The 17,423-nt window shown below is 38.0% G+C and overlaps 4 protein-coding genes across 4 annotated transcripts in view; 2 read left to right on the forward strand and 2 right to left on the reverse strand.

Annotated features, from left to right (window-relative positions):
• Window positions 1-17,423, reverse strand: part of LOC135710557 (circumsporozoite protein-like) — a 257,106-nt gene that overhangs the window by 221,686 nt on the left and 17,997 nt on the right. The window lies entirely within an intron of this gene.
• On the forward strand, window positions 5,708-7,120 carry LOC135710536 (uncharacterized). The gene has a single exon (XM_065233134.1). It carries the CDS (start codon window positions 5,864-5,866, stop codon window positions 7,118-7,120), a length of 1,257 nt encoding a protein of 418 aa, XP_065089206.1. The 5' UTR covers window positions 5,708-5,863.
• On the reverse strand, window positions 7,107-8,299 carry Vta1 (vesicle trafficking 1). Its single transcript, XM_065233135.1, has one exon. The coding sequence runs from the start codon at window positions 8,232-8,234 to the stop codon at window positions 7,257-7,259; it is 978 nt and encodes a 325-aa protein (XP_065089207.1). The 5' UTR covers window positions 8,235-8,299; the 3' UTR covers window positions 7,107-7,256.
• On the forward strand, window positions 10,640-11,905 carry Prx4 (Peroxiredoxin 4). The gene is made up of 3 exons (XM_065233136.1): window positions 10,640-11,503; window positions 11,567-11,732; window positions 11,794-11,905. The coding sequence occupies exons 1-3, from the start codon at window positions 10,968-10,970 to the stop codon at window positions 11,848-11,850; spliced, it is 759 nt and encodes a 252-aa protein (XP_065089208.1). The 5' UTR covers window positions 10,640-10,967; the 3' UTR covers window positions 11,851-11,905.

The following is a 17,423-nucleotide window of genomic DNA, read 5'->3' on the forward strand; positions in this document are numbered from 1 at the left end:
GAACAAAGAAACACGAACGACAAGAAGACAGACAAATACGCTGAGAGAAAAAAAAACTAAAGATCTTCCGGACGATGGCTGGATTCAAAATAAGATTCACAAGACTTTTTTCATGGAACCGACTGACGAAAAACAAAAATTGCACATCATGGAAATAGCCAAATTGTTGCATAACATCAAAATCACAAATTACAATGAACTCAAACCAGCAGGAAAATTCCGATACAAAATCACATTCAATAACCCAAGACACGCAGAAAACTTGATTAACTCAAAAATACTGACAGAAACATACAAGTACAAGATCTATGTCCCAAAAATGTTTCAAGAAACCATAGGTGTAGTCAGAAATATACCTCCCACAATAACAGAAGAGGAATTACAAGACAACATTGAAAGCAAGAGAATTAAAATAACAAAAGTTGAAAGAATTCATAAAATGGTAAACAAACAACTGATTCCCACATACTCCATTAAAATATACGCAGAAGGTGAGAAACTCCCACAAGAAATCAAAATATATGGTGTAATGTCAAAGGTAGAGGTTTATTTGTTTCCACTCAAATTTTGTTGGAAATGTTTACGCTACGGACATAAACAAAACGCATGTAAATCACAACAGGTCAGGTGTTATAATTGCTCACAAAATGATCATGAAGGAAAGGACTGTAAATCATTGAATGTTTCATGTTTCCACTGCAAAGAACCACATAAAGCATTTGACGCAAACTGTAAAGAAAGATCTCGGCAAGATAATATTCGAAAATCAATGGCATATAACAAGCTCTCATTCGCTGAAGCTGAAAAACTTAACCCTCGTCCATCACAGACAGCTCAAAGACTTCAATCACTGACTGATTTTCCTCCGATAACAACAGACAACGACATTAACAACAAACAACAGCCAAAACCCCAAAATAAAAAACAAATCATAACAAATACCCAGAATAACATCAACACAAACAAAGAAGTTAACAATGATAACTACATAACAAAACCAGAATTGGAGCAAATCGTAAATAAACTCAAAGTCAAAATAGTAAAACAACTCAACTTGAATAAACTCATCAACAAAATTAAAGAAATTCAAGAAAAGATTAACGAAAACGTTTCAAACGAAATCCAAACCAATTCAAAGGATCAAAATCTGTTTCTTATTAACATCAGTGAACAGTTAAATGATCTTATCAACCCAGAAATTCTACAACCACCTAAACCTCCATATAATAAATAAAAATGGATCCAGTTCGCAATCTAAATATACTTCAAAATAACATCAATAGTATAAGACCGGTAGCTAACCGTTCACTTCTTACTCATCTATTACAATCACATAAAATAGACATTGCTATCTTATCTGAAATTTGGCTAAAACCAAATGAAGATTTTAAATTTCCGGGATACAAATTCCATAAAAAAACAAGAGACAGAGGCTATGGTGGAGTAGCCTTCTTAATAAAAAATGAAATAAATGTCCAAGAAATAAAACTTCCAGATGTAAAACCTATAGAAGCAATAGCAATAAAAACAACTAACACAGTATATCCATTTTTATTCATTTCCATTTATATACCTCCAAGTCCTATTAATAACACTCAAATTAAAAAACCTTTGACTGACTTATTTAATTTTATTGACCTAAACAAATACAAAACAATAATAGCTGGGGATTTTAACGCTCATCATTCTGTATGGAATGAAGCCAACAAAACGTGTACAAGAGGCGAACTAATTTTAGAACTAATTGAAAACAGGAACCTAATTATCATGAATGACGGGTCACCAACTATGTTGGAACATCCAACCATTACTCCTTTTGCAATAGATTTAACTATAGTTTCATCATGTTTAGCACCAACAATTGAATGGTCTGTACTAAATGAAGAAATCTGCGGAGATCATAAAATAATAATTTTTAAAATGATTAATCAAGCTCAACATTTTTTCTATAATTGTACTTTTATAAATAAGAAAAAAACAATTAAAAACATTAATGAAATAGATCCAAACACAATAACATCACCAGAACTACTAAGTAACTTATTTATTTCTAAAATTGATGAAACAAAATACAAACCGAATAAAAAATTTTACCCAAAAAAATGGTGGAATCCATTCATTCAAGAATTTTTTGATGAAAAAAATAAAGCTTTTAAAAATTACTTAAATAACTTAACCATGGAAAACTTGATATATTTCAAAAAAGCAAGAGCTAAATTAAAAACTGAAATTAAAAAATCTAAGAGAAAAAACTTTCAAGATCTCACAGATACTCTCACACCGGATTTAAACTTAAAACAATTATGGCAAACAGTAAAAGTAATAAGTGGAGGGTTTCCTCAAAAAAATAATCTACAACTATTGAATAACAGAGAACTAGCTAACAAATTCATGAATCTAAACTTTCCCACAATAACTAATGATATAGAATACAATGTAAATAATAATTCAAATCAACTTAAACTATCTATAAAACACATTATCAACACTCTAAAAACTAAAAAAGACAGTTCTGCTCCAGGTCCTGATAACATTTCATATCATATTTTAAAAAATACAAACATTCATCTTCTTAATGTAATAGTCAACATGTGTAATGAAGTTTTAAATAGCCGTAACATCCCAGTCAGCTGGTTAACCGTAAAAGTAGTTGCAATTCTTAAACCAGGGAAAAATGAAATTTGCCACACATCATATAGACCTATTTGCTTAATACCTACATTCTTAAAAATAATCAATATTAAAATTAAATCAGAAATAGTCCATTTCATACAAACCAATAATACTATACCGAAATACTCCTTTGGTTTTAAAAGCAAAACATCCTCAATAAATTGTGTTAATTACTTAGTTTCTAAAATAGAGGGCGCTAAAAACAGGAAACAATGTATCATGGTCACTTTTTTGGACCTATCGAAGGCGTTTGATAACGTCGATATTTCTATATTACTGGGAATTTTAAAAGAAAAGAAATTTCCGGAACATTTAATAGATTGGATATATTTCTATTTAAAAAAAAGAATAGCAGTATTAACATTAAATAATGGCACTACAATAGAAAGGATTACAAATAAGGGACTACCTCAGGGCTGCCCGATATCACCTATTTTGTTTAATATCTACACAACTAAATTACATGAAACAATAGAAGAAGGAACACTCATTCAATTCGCAGATGATTTTGCTGTTGTCATAGAAGGTATAGATGCAATAGATACTAATAACAAAATGAACAGAACGCTCAACACAATTTGTTCAAATTTAGAAGATTTAGGAATGCAAATCAACCCAGATAAGTCGACAACATTAGTTTTCATGAACAACAATATTCCAGATGATATAGTTATCAAAATCAACAACAAAACAGTAGAAATAAAATATGCACATAAATATTTAGGAATTTGGATTGATTACAAATTAAACTTTAAGGTTCACATTACAGAAACGGTTAATAAAGCTAAGAAAAAAATTAATATTTTAAAAATGTTAAGCAGGAAAAAAGGCGGGTGTCACCCGAAAGTCCTTCAAAAAGTAAATAACTCCATAGTTAGATCTCAATTAGATTATGGATTATCGGTATATTCAAAAGCAAGTAAGACAGATTTATCTAGGATCGAAAGAGTGCAAAATGCTTCAATTCGAACTTCTTGTCGTTATTTACAATCTACACCAAATCACATACTTTATGCAGAATTGGGAGAACTTCCATTAAAATACAGATCTCAATATCTTACTTATAAAGAATTGCTAAAAACACTTTACTATGAAACAAGTCCAATAAATGATCACTTAAAAGATTTAATTAATTCAGATGAACTACCTAAACACCATAGCTTTCTAGAAAAGATTGCATCAGTTAACAACTTCCATACACTACAATGTAAAACCCAACAGATACAAATACATCAATCAATTAATACTAATGTTATTGAAATAGTACCTATAATAGCATCTTTACATAAGAAAAATACACCATTAGCGTTACAGAAGTTAACCATTCAAAAATTAATCCAAGAAGATTACAATTCATATTTTAAAATTTTTACTGATGGCTCAAAAACAAATGTCGGTGTGGGGTATGGAATTTATGATCATGAAAATAAAATATCCTTCAGTAATAAACTAAATTCTAATTTTACAATAATGAATGCAGAACTAGTAGCATAGAGGTAACTCTAAGACGACTGGGTCCCGAAGAAAATCATTATTATTTTTGGCTCACTCAGTACCAGAACAACGGTCCCAAGCAGTCCCAAGCTATTTCACTCACCCCTGCATGTTCTGCATGAATCTACACACCCCTGATGTTATCTGTCAAACTTTCATAGCGAATCAAAACAAACATAGTGTAGTAATAGAATTTCAACTAGAATGGGATACGCCATAGAAGTACTTGGGACCAATAGGCTACTCAAGCAGTGAATCAATTTAAAATCGTTAGTTTCCACCCCCTGCTAGTAGGTATTATTGAAGGACTAGAATATGCTATCACTATTGAACAATTTAAAGTAGTTATTCTAACTGACTCACAAAGCGGCTGTATAGCCCTAATAAATAATAGTTTTGAAAATTACCTAGTACAGAAATTTTATACTCTCGTTCACTACAATAACTTTCAAAAGGTGGTTATCCAATGGATTCCGGGTCATACAAATATAACAGGAAATGACAGAGCTGATAAAGCAGCGAAACTAGGAATTACCAAAGCTAGAATTGAAGACTATCCTCTAAGTATAGGGGACTCACTAATCAGTTTTAAAAATGAATTACTGTCAGAATGGAACGAGGAACACAAAGAACTATCAAATGAAAAGGGAAAAGAACATTATCAAATAATGGATAACATAACAATGAAACCATGGTACCATAAAATGGAAATGACTACGACACAAACAATTACAATGGGAAGAATAAGAACATTTCACACAGCAACTAAAGACAGGCTATATAAGTGGAATTTAATAAGAACTGAAAATTGTGAAATCTGTGGAGTCCAGGAAAATTTGCTGCATATCCTTTATGAATGTCCAAATCGAAACTTGATCAGAAATAACTATCCTGTATTAGCAGACAAATCCAAATTCATCAGCATCCTAAAAAATAAAAATATCGATGAATACCTTCAAATAGCCGATTTTATAAAAGAGGTTGGAACCAATGTTTGAGTAAACCGATCGCGAATTTTTAATTGTTTAGACTTTAACATTTCCTTTAATTTAAATCTTTTATTTTGCACTCCTTTCATTTTTGCTTGAAAATTTCTGGCAGAAGTTAACCAAAACATAACATATACCGTATACGTCAATTGACAACCAACTATCACTTGATACGCCTGGCTAATATGGACCAACAGGTCTGTGCCATAAAAAGGGAGAAAAAAAAACATAGCGTAGTACTAGAATTTCGACTAGAATGGGATACGTTAATCGTTTGCTTGGGACCAATAGGCTAGTCAAGTAGTGAGCCAATTTAAAATCGTTAGTTTCGTATTGATTGTTGCTAATACTAACGGCGGTAGAGAACTCTATTCATGTTCAATCCCGTAATTTTCCATTGGTAAGCCCCTCTACCAATGAATCGCATTCAACAAGAGTGAACTGCATTCACCTTTCTCCGCAGCTCTCGGTCTATTATTCACCCAAAGCGTCGAAATCAAAAGAGTTCATCGCAGCAAAACATTCGCTTCGCTTGCCCTCCTGCTGTTAACTTTCTTCAGTTTAGCATCGTGTCGCGTTTGCTTCATAAATTTAACTGAAATATTTCAGTTTCGGATGGTGATAAGTTTTCAAACATTCAGATCGATTGGCCGCGCATTTGTTGCGGTGAAGTGCTGAGGTGACGAATCCGGATTTAGTGACCGAAAATGCAAGAGCAACAGCCCGATGTAAATAAAGACAGAAAACGTAAGCATCTCGCGAAACAAAACACACCCGTGCCTGTTAGTGGTGGTGGCGGTAGCAGCAGCAGTGCTGGCGCCGGTAAGTTAAAGCGGAAAGACCAACATCCGGTTCGGAAGGAGTTTGTTCAGACCAGTGAAACGCAGTACAAGTGCATCCACTGCGAGTGGACTACAGTTTTGAATGCAACCCGGATGGTGAAGCACATCGTCGACCAGTGCCAGCATGCACCGGCATTGGTACGGGATGAAATTGCCGCCATTCAACATGCCACGATCGAGAAGGAACGAAATTCGTCGTTCGTCGTGGAGAATAAGAAAGACATTCACGGGTTGTTCCAGGTGAGGGACAACAAGAGGGCTTGTATGTTTTGTCAGTGGACAACGGTAAGGAATTTGACCCGGATGAGGAACCATATCTTGTCACAGTGCACCGAGATTCCAGTGAAGCTGAAGGCTTTGTTCATCAAGAAGGAGGACTACGCCGAGGAAGCTTCGGCAGAAGATTCAACTGAGGTAGTTCAACAGGACAATAGTGAGTCCTACCAGGTGTATACCTTGGAAGATGGTCGATGGGATGAAAGTGGAATAGAGCCGATGGATTATGACTGCGAAGATGTGGAGGAACCACAGCTTGATGACAACTATCTGGAGGTTCAGGAACTTGAGGAACGTAATTGCAGCTACTGCGGTAAGTCGCTTACTTACAACAGCTGCGAGGTAGAAACTGAGAGTGAAATTTTTTGCTCCGATCAATGCTTGAAGCGTCAGGAAAAAACCAATCAGCTAACAGACCAACTGGCCAGTTTAGAAAAGTCGAAACGAACCGCTGGAAGCAAACGATCTATGCACGAGGCACTCGAACCGGAAGACGAAATTCCTACAAAACAAATCAAGTTTGTTGTGGTGTCGAACAGCTCTTCACCGCAAAGCACTCGAATGAAACAGGCCGTCCATGCACGAAGGACTGAGGTCAGCAACAACACTTCGACAACGGTTGAAATTGTTGACTATACCGTTGAACAGGACGATTCCTCATCGGTTCCGGAAGAGGCACCGCCATCGCCGAAGACACCAGTTCGCATCATTAAAAAATCACCCACTAAATCGGTTGCTTCACCTAAAAAAACTCCAACTCCGGTCAGAACATCCCGACCAACGCCAACCGTGCAGTCGACACCAAGTGCAAAGGTAAGTGGCATCTCCGATGTGAGTAGTAAATAATCTTTATTGAATGCCCAAAAGCGTTGCGTACACAAATCTAGCAGCTAATATTTAATAGTGGTTAGTGATTTTGATTGCGTAAAAATAATGCATATATGTACTTCATCTGCAATTGTCTCTTCACACATAGTGAAGCTTAACTATCCTGACCGGTTTGCAGCAATCGTAAAGCTTTCTGTAGATTTTCGATCGCCGTCTTGACGTCCTCGTAGTTGAGTGCACTGCCGGCCCACTTGCAGTATTTCTGGGCCTTCGTCATTTGATCCGGTGTTAGTTGCACTCCCGATGCGCCAATCACCGGTGCCGGAACATCTCCACTGGTCACGGCAGGTCCCGTGTAAGGTTGGAAACCGCCCGGAGGTTTCTCCGGTTCACTGGGTGGTGTTGGCGCTTTTACATTGCTGAATGGATCATTGGTAATGAAATTGGTCGGGCCAGACGGTGGACCGGATGGGATTGGTGCTCCTCCCGGTTGTGGCCAACTCTGGAATCCCATAGACGGATAGGGCGCCTGGGGCTGTATGTTACTCGGTCCAGCCATGGGTTCGTCACTCCTTTCGCCAGTTCCCGGTCCCAAATTGCCCAAGTCATTGTCCAAATCCTCATCCTCGTCGGTTTTCATCGGTCCAGCAACCGGAGTCTCCCCATTTTTCAAACAATTGTGAATGTAGGACGCCTTCCACTTGGCATACTTCCTGTTCTGAGTAACCTCTTCCGTCAGCTCCCCAAAAGTCTGCAACACGTCGTAAATAATCCCCGCCGTGTAGAACGCTTTGACAACGTTCTTCCCAAAGTTTCCAGCCCGATCCTGTTTGTCCGCGTACAGGAACAGCTTAAGCGCATAATTCTCCAGATATGCCTGTGCGGCGACTTCATGTGTGATCGATTCGTTATCGGTGTGCGCCTTCTTCGAAGTTTCCAACCAATCCATAACGTAAATCAGAAACTTCCGCTCTTCGGCACCCTGGCTATTGATTTTCAGTCCCAGCTGTAAGGCGTACAGTCTGCACCAGTAGCTGACGATTGGATCTCGGCTGTCGTGCTCTTGGGCCGTTTTCAGGTAGTGTGATATCGCTTTCAGCGATGCGGGAACCTCCGGTAGGTTGCTGGCCATTGTGTTCTGGAGTTTGTGAACCTGTTAAGGGTCGGAAAGTTGTTTTAAATTGCGCGAAAGTTTAGCGAACAATGCAATGAAAATAGAAATAGACACAATGACTAATCTCATCTGACGTTTAACATAAAAAAATATTTATGTTGAACGACAGATGAATTATTCATTAGTAGTTTGTTGTGAAAAATGAAGTGTCGGTTACAATGCTTAAATGGGTGATTCTGATGATGTTCATCTCACCGAATTTATCTAGAGCAAATATTTAAAACGACGTAAGCATTTTTGCAAACAATGCACCTCGTTGGTCTATGGTATAGAAATTTTCACGTCCAGTTGTATCAACAATCAATACGAAACTAACGATTTTAAATTGGCTCACCACTTTAGTAGCCTATTGGTCCCAAGCAAACGATTAACGTACCCTATTCTAGTTGAAATTCTATTACTACACTATGTTTGTTTTGATTCGCTATGAAAGTTTGACAGATAACATCAGGGGTGTGTGGATTCATGCAGAACATGCAGGGGTGAGTGAAATAGCTTGGGACTGCTTGGGACCGTTGTTCTGGTACTGAGTGAGCCAAAAATAATAATGATTTTTTTCGGGACCCAGTGGTCTTAGAGTTACCTCTATGGTTGTATGGTTGTATTGGCGCGATATGTGAGAGCATGTTATACCCCGTTCACATTACAGCCTATATCACGTAATGAGCACTCATACATAGAATTTCCAGTGGAAAACTAGATGTATGAATGCCCATTGCAAGACAGCGTATATCACGTGATATACGCTGTAATGTGAACGGGGCATTAGTGAAAATCCGAGGAAAATACATAACAAATCGCTGTCAAACTAATTTTGACAGATCTAATTTCATACATTTTTTAGGTAAGCCAGAGGAAAATAATAAACATACACAACGATGCATCTGCTAGTGTGCGTGCGTTACACGTTACTTTCACGGCCCCTTGCACCAATGCATTCCCCCGTATGCAAGGTGTTTTTGTGCTTATGCTGCCTCCTCGGTAGAGTTGAAATTTTGCACTTTTGACGTAGGACTACGTCTTTCAGGAAGGGTGCCAATTCAGGGAAATGCAACGAAAATTTGTCAGACTTTAAATGCTAATAACTTGGCCATTAATCAATGGATTTTGATGATTTGTATGTCGATCGATTCACCAGTGTTATATGATGTGTATGGTATGTCACACATTATATTTGTTAAATATTTAAATAGTTAACAGTGAAGAAATATGAAAATATTCAAATTTCCCATGCATTTTCTTCGACCACAAGGTGCTCACCCCTAACACAGCCATCGGAAATTTGATCCCTAACGACACAAGACGAAGCCGCACAATCATTCAACGTTGCACGTTGGACGGTTCCACCTCGGACTTGTTCGCTGCAGCGTGGACATCGTAGCATTCATAGCAGCTCAATACATACACCTCACACCAATGAAAAAGTTGGACGTACGTCAGCAAAATACAGAAAAAGGAGCGACATAGAATGCTAATCTAAATGCTTACGTAAGGGAAACGTAGAAAGTTTAACTGCAGTCATCGTTTGACTGCCAAGTGATAAACAGGGGCGTTCGTTTTGTTGTACACTATACACACTTTTCAGGGCCACCACAACTATCTACAAAAGAGTTAAGTTATGAAATTCACTTTATTCCAAAAAAATATCCGAAACAACAAACTATAAAATCGAACAAAAATGTCGTACTTCTACGTCAGCAATGCGGTCATGTCTTGTACGCCACACTCAAACTTTTTTTTATCAAAACAATCACCAAATATCAGATAATATCATATTATGGCTCATTTTTAATTACTCGATTAATAAGTAATCGATTATTTTTTGTTCGCTATGCTCTCATTTTTCTTCCAATGAGAGAGCAGAACATGTTTGAAGCGACGAGTAATGATCCTCTCTGGAGAAGTTAATGCTTATTGAAAATAATTGATTTTTCGGTTCGCTAATCGATTAGGTATTCGAATAAAAATCCGACATCAGAAGTTTAATGTGAAACGTCATTTTGACATCCACCGTCAGTGTCAAACATAAGGGACGTTCATTGTTAATGAGTCAATTTTAAATGAACCGGGGTTAATGACAAATGACGTCCCCACTGTAGCTGAAAAAAAAACACGAGTGCTGACCGGTTGCTATTAGGACCTACTCCATTGTTCGGCTTGATATGTTAAAAAGCTTGTAATTTCCACATCATCGTACCCCTATTGAGTGAATTCACTCACCGGTTCATCCTTCATCTGTTGCTGTGCGTGGGATTTCGGTTCCTTCACCCGACAGATTTTCTCACTCTCCTTAACAGATTGTAAACAAAAGCTTCCATTTTGGGAGGAAAACCTTTCACTTGCTCACCTTCCCAACACTACCACCAACAAAACGCCCCTTGCGCGGCTTGTTGATGTTATTCTTGTTCACTGCCTACTCGCGAGGAGACATCACACCAAAGCCGAACACGTCCCGGTTCTCGTGATTCTTTTTCTTACTTGTTTCTGCTTTTCGCGCTACTCCAATTGGTCGTGCACTGTTCTTATCAAAATTTCCAAGTGCTTATCACCCGGCTGCCGCAACAATTTCGTTCGTTTGACAGTTAGATTTCCCCGTACGATTACACCAGAAGCTCACGGTCGATTTTTGTGTGCGTGGCTAATTGGATTTGCCCCGGCCGTCATTAGAATCGTTAGCATAGAGACGAAAACATGAAACCGGTTCCTCGGGTGTTGCTTCTAATCGGTGCCGTGTTGGGCCTGTTTTGTTCGTTCCAGCAGACGGCAGCCAGCGACGAAGGATCCTGTCACTCGTTTGCCGGAGGACATGTCTATCCGCAGGAGGACGTCCGCTCGGCGGATCACAAGCTCCAATGGACGAAGGCTGTAATCTCCCGGCCTGCTCCGCAGTTCGAGGCCACCGCCGTGGTGGAGGGTGCGTTCAAAAAGATCAAACTGTCCGACTACCTTGGCAAGTATTTGGTGTTCTTCTTCTACCCGCTGGATTTCACCTTCGTGTGTCCGACGGAAATCCTGGCCTTTTCGGATCGGGCCAAGGAGTTCCAGAAGCTCAATGCGGAGGTAATTGCGGCCAGTATTGATTCGCACTTTACCCATCTCGCCTGGATCAACACACCCCGGAAGGAGGGTGGTCTGGGCAAGATCAACATTCCACTGGTGAGCGACATTACTCACAGCATCGCCAAGGACTACGGAGTGTACCTGGACGATTTGGGTCATACGTTGAGGTAAGATATTATTTTTTCATTGATGGGCTTGTTCAGTGAAATTGATTTGATCAACTTTTGCAGAGGTCTCTTCATCATCGATGACCGTGGAATATTGCGTCAGATCACGATGAACGATTTGCCGGTAGGACGGTCGGTTGACGAAACCCTTCGATTGGTGCAAGCCTTCCAGTACACCGACAAACACGGAGAGGTGTGCCCTGCCGGATGGAAACCAGGCCAGGATACGGTAAAAGCTTTAGTTTAGATTATGGAGTAGTCATTTAACTAATCATTCAAATTTTCAACAGATCGTGCCGAATCCCGAGGAAAAGATGAAGTACTTCGAAAAGAACCATAAATATTAAGCTTAACATTAGACAATGCAGATGATCCATTGTAATTAAATGGATAAATTAAATTGGAAAAACATGCATGAAGTGAATTTTGTGTTCCCCCGGGTGCAATGTATATTCGTTATGAATCAGGTAAGGCCGCGGCCGAAGTAGACGCGACACGCGACGCGATTCTTTTGAATTTTGGTCGCGTGTCGCGGCTACTCTGGCCGCGGCCTAAGACAGTAGCATCTAATACGACAAGGACGTTTTTGTAACCCAGTTATTAACGATAATCGATGAAGATTGGTCTATTTGAAAAGTGACTCGAGAAGTCGAACTCAGTGTTCATCGGATTAAAGCGGCTGAATTTGCAGTCTCTTTACATCGGATGACCTTTTTGACAGTTCAGTGGTACTGTTTACAAGCACTTTAAAGTTTTTTCGAAAAGAAATATTTTTAAAATTTCCTAATTTTATTTTAAAAATTGTCGAGGAAATGCGTGGTGAAAGGATGTTACTCGCGAACATTACAGAAGTCTGGTGTACATCTCACTGCAGTCTAAAAAAATGTAGAGAAAGTTTACCCAAAAAAAATCGATTAAGTTCACGTAAACAGTACCACTAAAATGTCATCCAAAGGTTAGCCCCAGGCACAGTGAGCGTTCATAAAGGCCTAATTGGAATGATCGATTTTCTTTGTCGCTTTTCTCTTTTGTTAATAACTTGCTTGGATTACCATTTCTCGGTGCTGTTGCTTTTGATAGCCAATACAACCTGTTACAGCACTGTATCGGACAAATTTCAGAAAATTACTTTCCTTTACTGTGGCAATTTAAAGAGAGAATCGATCATCGCAGTTAGGCCCTTATGCATGTTCACTATCGAGTTATTCCAACCAAGTAGAAGACCTGTCAAATGGATAAGATGTCGCCTCTTTACCCAATTCAGTCTTTTTTTAAGATACACCATAGCTCACATGATTGTGACATTGTTGGGCCATCTGACACTTTCGGGCAAACTGATAGCTGTAAAACTGAGGGAGGTATGACAGAACAAAACAGCTTACTCTTTCACGCTTGCATCGCAATGCGGAATGATTGAAAGAGTAGTCTGTTGCAATCATCCTCACCCACTATATTCATCACATTGATGTGAGCTCCTCCGAAATTCCTGATTGTTGCCCCCTTGAGTTAACCCCAGCGGAGCAAAACCGTATTGTTCAGCTTGCGTTATTAACGAAAGAGAAAGCCGATGAAAAGAATCGTTCAATGCGACAGTGAACACCCGCATAAACGTGAACCATAAATTGACCTTACCTAAAATGGTTAACAATTGTTTATAATCCCTGCTAAACTTTAACTGAAATGGTTATGGAACTTTACATGAACGTTTAATGATAAAGTTTCAACCTTATGTATTATGGTTTTTTGGAACTGGACCTTACAAATAATGGGTTGTTAAGAACCATTACCGTTCCAAATTCTTGTTTTCTCCATACATTTTCGGAAAGAGAACTATATTAAAACCTTTTAACTTATGGTTTGAGAACTTTAATGGTAATGGTTATGGTAGTCAGTAAGGTCCACGAATGGTTTTGTAACATCGATCAACTTTATGTGGAATATATCGCGAATTGGTTGCCTGTAATTTACTGATTACCAATTCACGATATATTCCACGTAAAGTTGAGCGATAATACAAAACCATTAATGGACCTTACTGACTACCATAACCATTACCATTAATGTTCTCAAATCATAAGTAAAAACGTTCTTATATAGTTCTCTTTCTGAAAATGTATGGAGAAAACAAGAATTTGGAATGGTAATGGTTCTTAACAACCCATTATTTGTAAGGTCCAGTTCCAAAAAACCATAATACATAAGGTTGAAACTTTATCATTAAACGTTCATGTAAAGTTCCATAACCATTTCAGTTAAAGTTTAGCAGGGATTATAAACAATTTTTAACCATTTTAGGTAAGGTCAATTTATGGTTCGCGTTTATGCGGGCATGCATAAGGGCGCCCTAATAAAAAATAACCATAAACGAACGATAACCCAAATCATTGAACTATTCCACAAATGGTTTGGATGATACCCAGAACGCGTCGTTAAGCAAATTAACCATACAATTTTTATTAGGGCGTAAATGCGATGATCGATTTTCTCTTTTGTTAATAACTCGCTTTGATTAACATTTCTCGATGCGTTTGTTTTCGTTTTTGATAGCCAGTACAACCTGTTATAGCACTGTATCGGACAAATTTCCGAAAATTGCTTCCCTTAGCTGCAGCAATTTAAAGAGAAAATCGATCATCTCAGTTAGGCCCTTAAACATGCTCACTGTCGAATGTTACTGGTGACATATTGCATTGTTCAGGTTGAACTCTTCAAACATAGAGTCGGTGTATAATGAGTCACGCCAAGAGAAAAACAGTTGAACTCGCATCACGGTTTCCGAAGGATTCCCTTTCTTTCACTTGGCAACAGAGGACTTCTACATCAACTTTAAATGACTTCTAGCAAAAACCAAAAATAACGGCTGTAGTGAATTATAATATCAGTGATTTTGTCAAATTATCTTATCAAAAAATAGTAGAAATTCTCATTACTGATCAAAACCAAACGTATACCATGACCATTTAATGCTCGCTGCGTGTTTATGATGATTTCTTCAATTTTATTTTATATTTCATTGCAATACCTTTCGTGGACCTTTCATAGCATCGTAATGTTTATTTACTTTGCACGATAGGTAGCGGATTTGACAGTTCAATAGGTAGACTTTGCTTCACTCTTGGCGTGACTCATTATACACCGACTCTATTCAAACAGTCCAATGTGCTTTGATCGATTCTCTTCATCGACTTTGTCTTTTGATAAGTACGGTTATACCACAGACAAACAGACGCACAACTTGATTGTGTATCTTCGTTCACGCATTTAACGGTTGATTTGAATATTATCAGTTCCGCGAACTACTCGCTGCAGCGCTGGCCGCTGGCATCGGATCACTTTGAGGTTTCTATACATTCTAAAGAACTTTTATGCAATATTGTTTACGAGTTAGCGAGCAAGCTTGTTTTCCGCGAGAAACCCGAGAGATGTCGTTACTGAGGTCCTATGTTTTGAGATACTACACTGAAACAAAATCCATTGTCAAAAATACTGTATTGCTGGTTTAAATTAAATACCCTCACCAATATATTTTTGCAGAAAACAATTTCATTTAATTTTACTATTATTTCTATCAAAATTACTATGCATTTTGAACAAGCATAGTAGTTTTGCCAGAATCACAGTAAATTAGTTAACATTCATAGTCACCTATACTGAATTCATAGTAGATTTAAAGCGTGGTCATATTTAAAATAAGTGTTTTCTGCAAAATAGTATTCCAAACTATGGTCTTTGTCCAGTGTATGTTTTCAAGAAAAACCTTTTCAAAGAGTTACGTCTGCGGTTATACAAACAGATTTTGCGTTGTTTTTGCCACACAGTTTGATGGAGGAGGTTCTCATCTACCGTCCAGAACGTCAAACGCAACAAGGAATGTGTTTACAGTCGAGTTATTAAGGAAAGAGAAAGTCGATGAATAGAATCGATCGAAGCAGATAAACCTTTTTGAAATGTTTATCCAGATTTGATATGCATTCCCCACACCGAAACAAGGACCATAGTTAAAACGCTGTCCAGACTGGAGAGTTATAACAACAATCAATACGAAACTAACGATTTTAAATTGGCTCACCACTTTAGTAGCCTATTGGTCCCAAGCAAACGATAAACGTACCCTATTCTAGTTGAAATTCTATTACTACACTATGTTTGTTTTGATTCGCTATGAAAGTTTGACAGATAACATCAGGGGTGTGTGGATTCATGCAGAACATGCAGGGGTGAGTGAAATAGCTTGGGATTGCTTGGGACCGTTGTTCTGGTACTGAGTGAGCCAAAAATAATAATGATTTTCTTCGGGACCCAGTGGTCTTAGAGTTACCTCTATGGTTATAACATCCCTAATAAACAAATACCATAAACGAACTGTATCCCGGATTGGTAAACTATCCCACAAATGGTTTGGATTATGCCCAGAACACGTTGTTAAGCTCTGTTTTATGGTTATTTTTATTAGGGATGTTATAACGGTTGTCAACTAATTGCAACACAGAAACCACCATCAAGATAGCGCTATAACATGTTATAACCATAGAGGTAACTCTAAGACCAGAAGGTCCCGAAGAAAAGAGCTCAGTCTTTTTGGCTCAGCTCTGGTACTTTCTTCGTAACTCTAATAGCAACAATCAATACGAAACTAACGATTTTAAATTGGCTCACCACTTTAGTAGCCTATTGGTCCCAAGCAAACGATTAACGTACCCTATTCTAGTTGAAATTCTATTACTACACTATGTTTGTTTTGATTCGCTATGAAAGTTTGACAGATAACATCAGGGGTGTGTGGATTCATGCAGAACATGCAGGGGTGAGTGAAATAGCTTGGGACTGCTTGGGACCGTTGTTCTGGTACTGAGTGAGCCAAAAATAATAATGATTTTCTTCGGGACCCAGTGGTCTTAGAGTTACCTCTATGCTAATAGTACGTTCAGACTACAGAGTTATAACATGTTATAGCGCTATCTTGATGGTGGTTTCTGTGTTGCAATTAGTTGACAACCGTTATAACATGTTATAACCATAACTCTGTAGTCTGAACGTACTATAAGAATACTATTTTGCAGAAAACACTTATCACAGACAAACAGACATAACACTAGCAAGTTGTTCATCGAACAAGCATTTAACGGTCAATTTAAAAGTATCGTAGTTGGTAGTACCGCCACCTGTGGCGCGCATAGTTAATTCCCTTGCGTTTGACGTTTACACACTACCGCCATCTGTTCAGCGTACACGGATACGAATTTTGTTCATTTAAAACAGAAATATAAATGTTTATTCTCTAAACATATGAATTATTCAAAGTAAATGAAAGCATGTTTAAAACTAAAATATTTATGTTTGAATTAAATTCAAAAGCATGTTTATTTCAACAATATAGGATTTGGGCAAACGGTTTTTAGCGTGTCATGCCTTTTTATTTCCTTCTTGTAACATTCAGAAAAAAGTTGCTCCAGCTTTGCTCAACCTCAACAGAAAACGGCCATCCATTCCGAATCCATACCGGATCCTCCTCCGACACCGAACATAGAAAGAAACCGGTATGAGGACCAGTGGCAGGAAGCAAGGCAGAAAAGGCAAAACGACGCCAATAACACAAATTTGCACCAGTTCCACTGAACTGGAATCCCCGGACACCCACCCCGACGGGTCCTCGCATCCTGGACCAGAACCCCAATTCCCACAGGTCACCCTTAATCGCACCCAAAAAAAGAGCAGGAATTTAGATGCCCTGTCCGAAGATCTTATTTTATTATTTCTGTGCAAACTGTTTTATTTTGCTTTACCCTGCACTCAAATACTAAAATAATTTCAAAATATATATGTTTATTTTAAACATGAGAAGCATGTTTAAAATAAACATATTTATTATTGTTCGCATAGCTGTCAAACCAAACAAAAACAAATACGTTTATTTTCAACA

Source organism: Ochlerotatus camptorhynchus, unplaced genomic scaffold (genome assembly GCF_037179485.1).
Source record: "Ochlerotatus camptorhynchus isolate MF236.1 unplaced genomic scaffold, CSIRO-AGI_Acam_v1.1 ptg000391l, whole genome shotgun sequence".
Lineage (NCBI taxonomy): Eukaryota > Metazoa > Arthropoda > Insecta > Diptera > Culicidae > Ochlerotatus > Ochlerotatus camptorhynchus.

Bases quoted from the DNA above. Each gene is read 5' to 3' on its own strand.
- LOC135710536 (XM_065233134.1), top strand. From the start codon at position 5,864: ATGCAAGAGCAACAGCCCGATGTAAATAAAGACAGAAAACGTAAGCAT.
- Vta1 (XM_065233135.1), bottom strand. From the start codon at position 8,234: ATGGCCAGCAACCTACCGGAGGTTCCCGCATCGCTGAAAGCGATATCA.
- Prx4 (XM_065233136.1), top strand. From the start codon at position 10,968: ATGAAACCGGTTCCTCGGGTGTTGCTTCTAATCGGTGCCGTGTTGGGC. The intron at 11,504-11,566 runs GTAAGATATTAT...CAACTTTTGCAG, and splicing joins GATTTGGGTCATACGTTGAG to AGGTCTCTTCATCATCGATG. The intron at 11,733-11,793 runs GTAAAAGCTTTA...AATTTTCAACAG, and splicing joins GGAAACCAGGCCAGGATACG to ATCGTGCCGAATCCCGAGGA.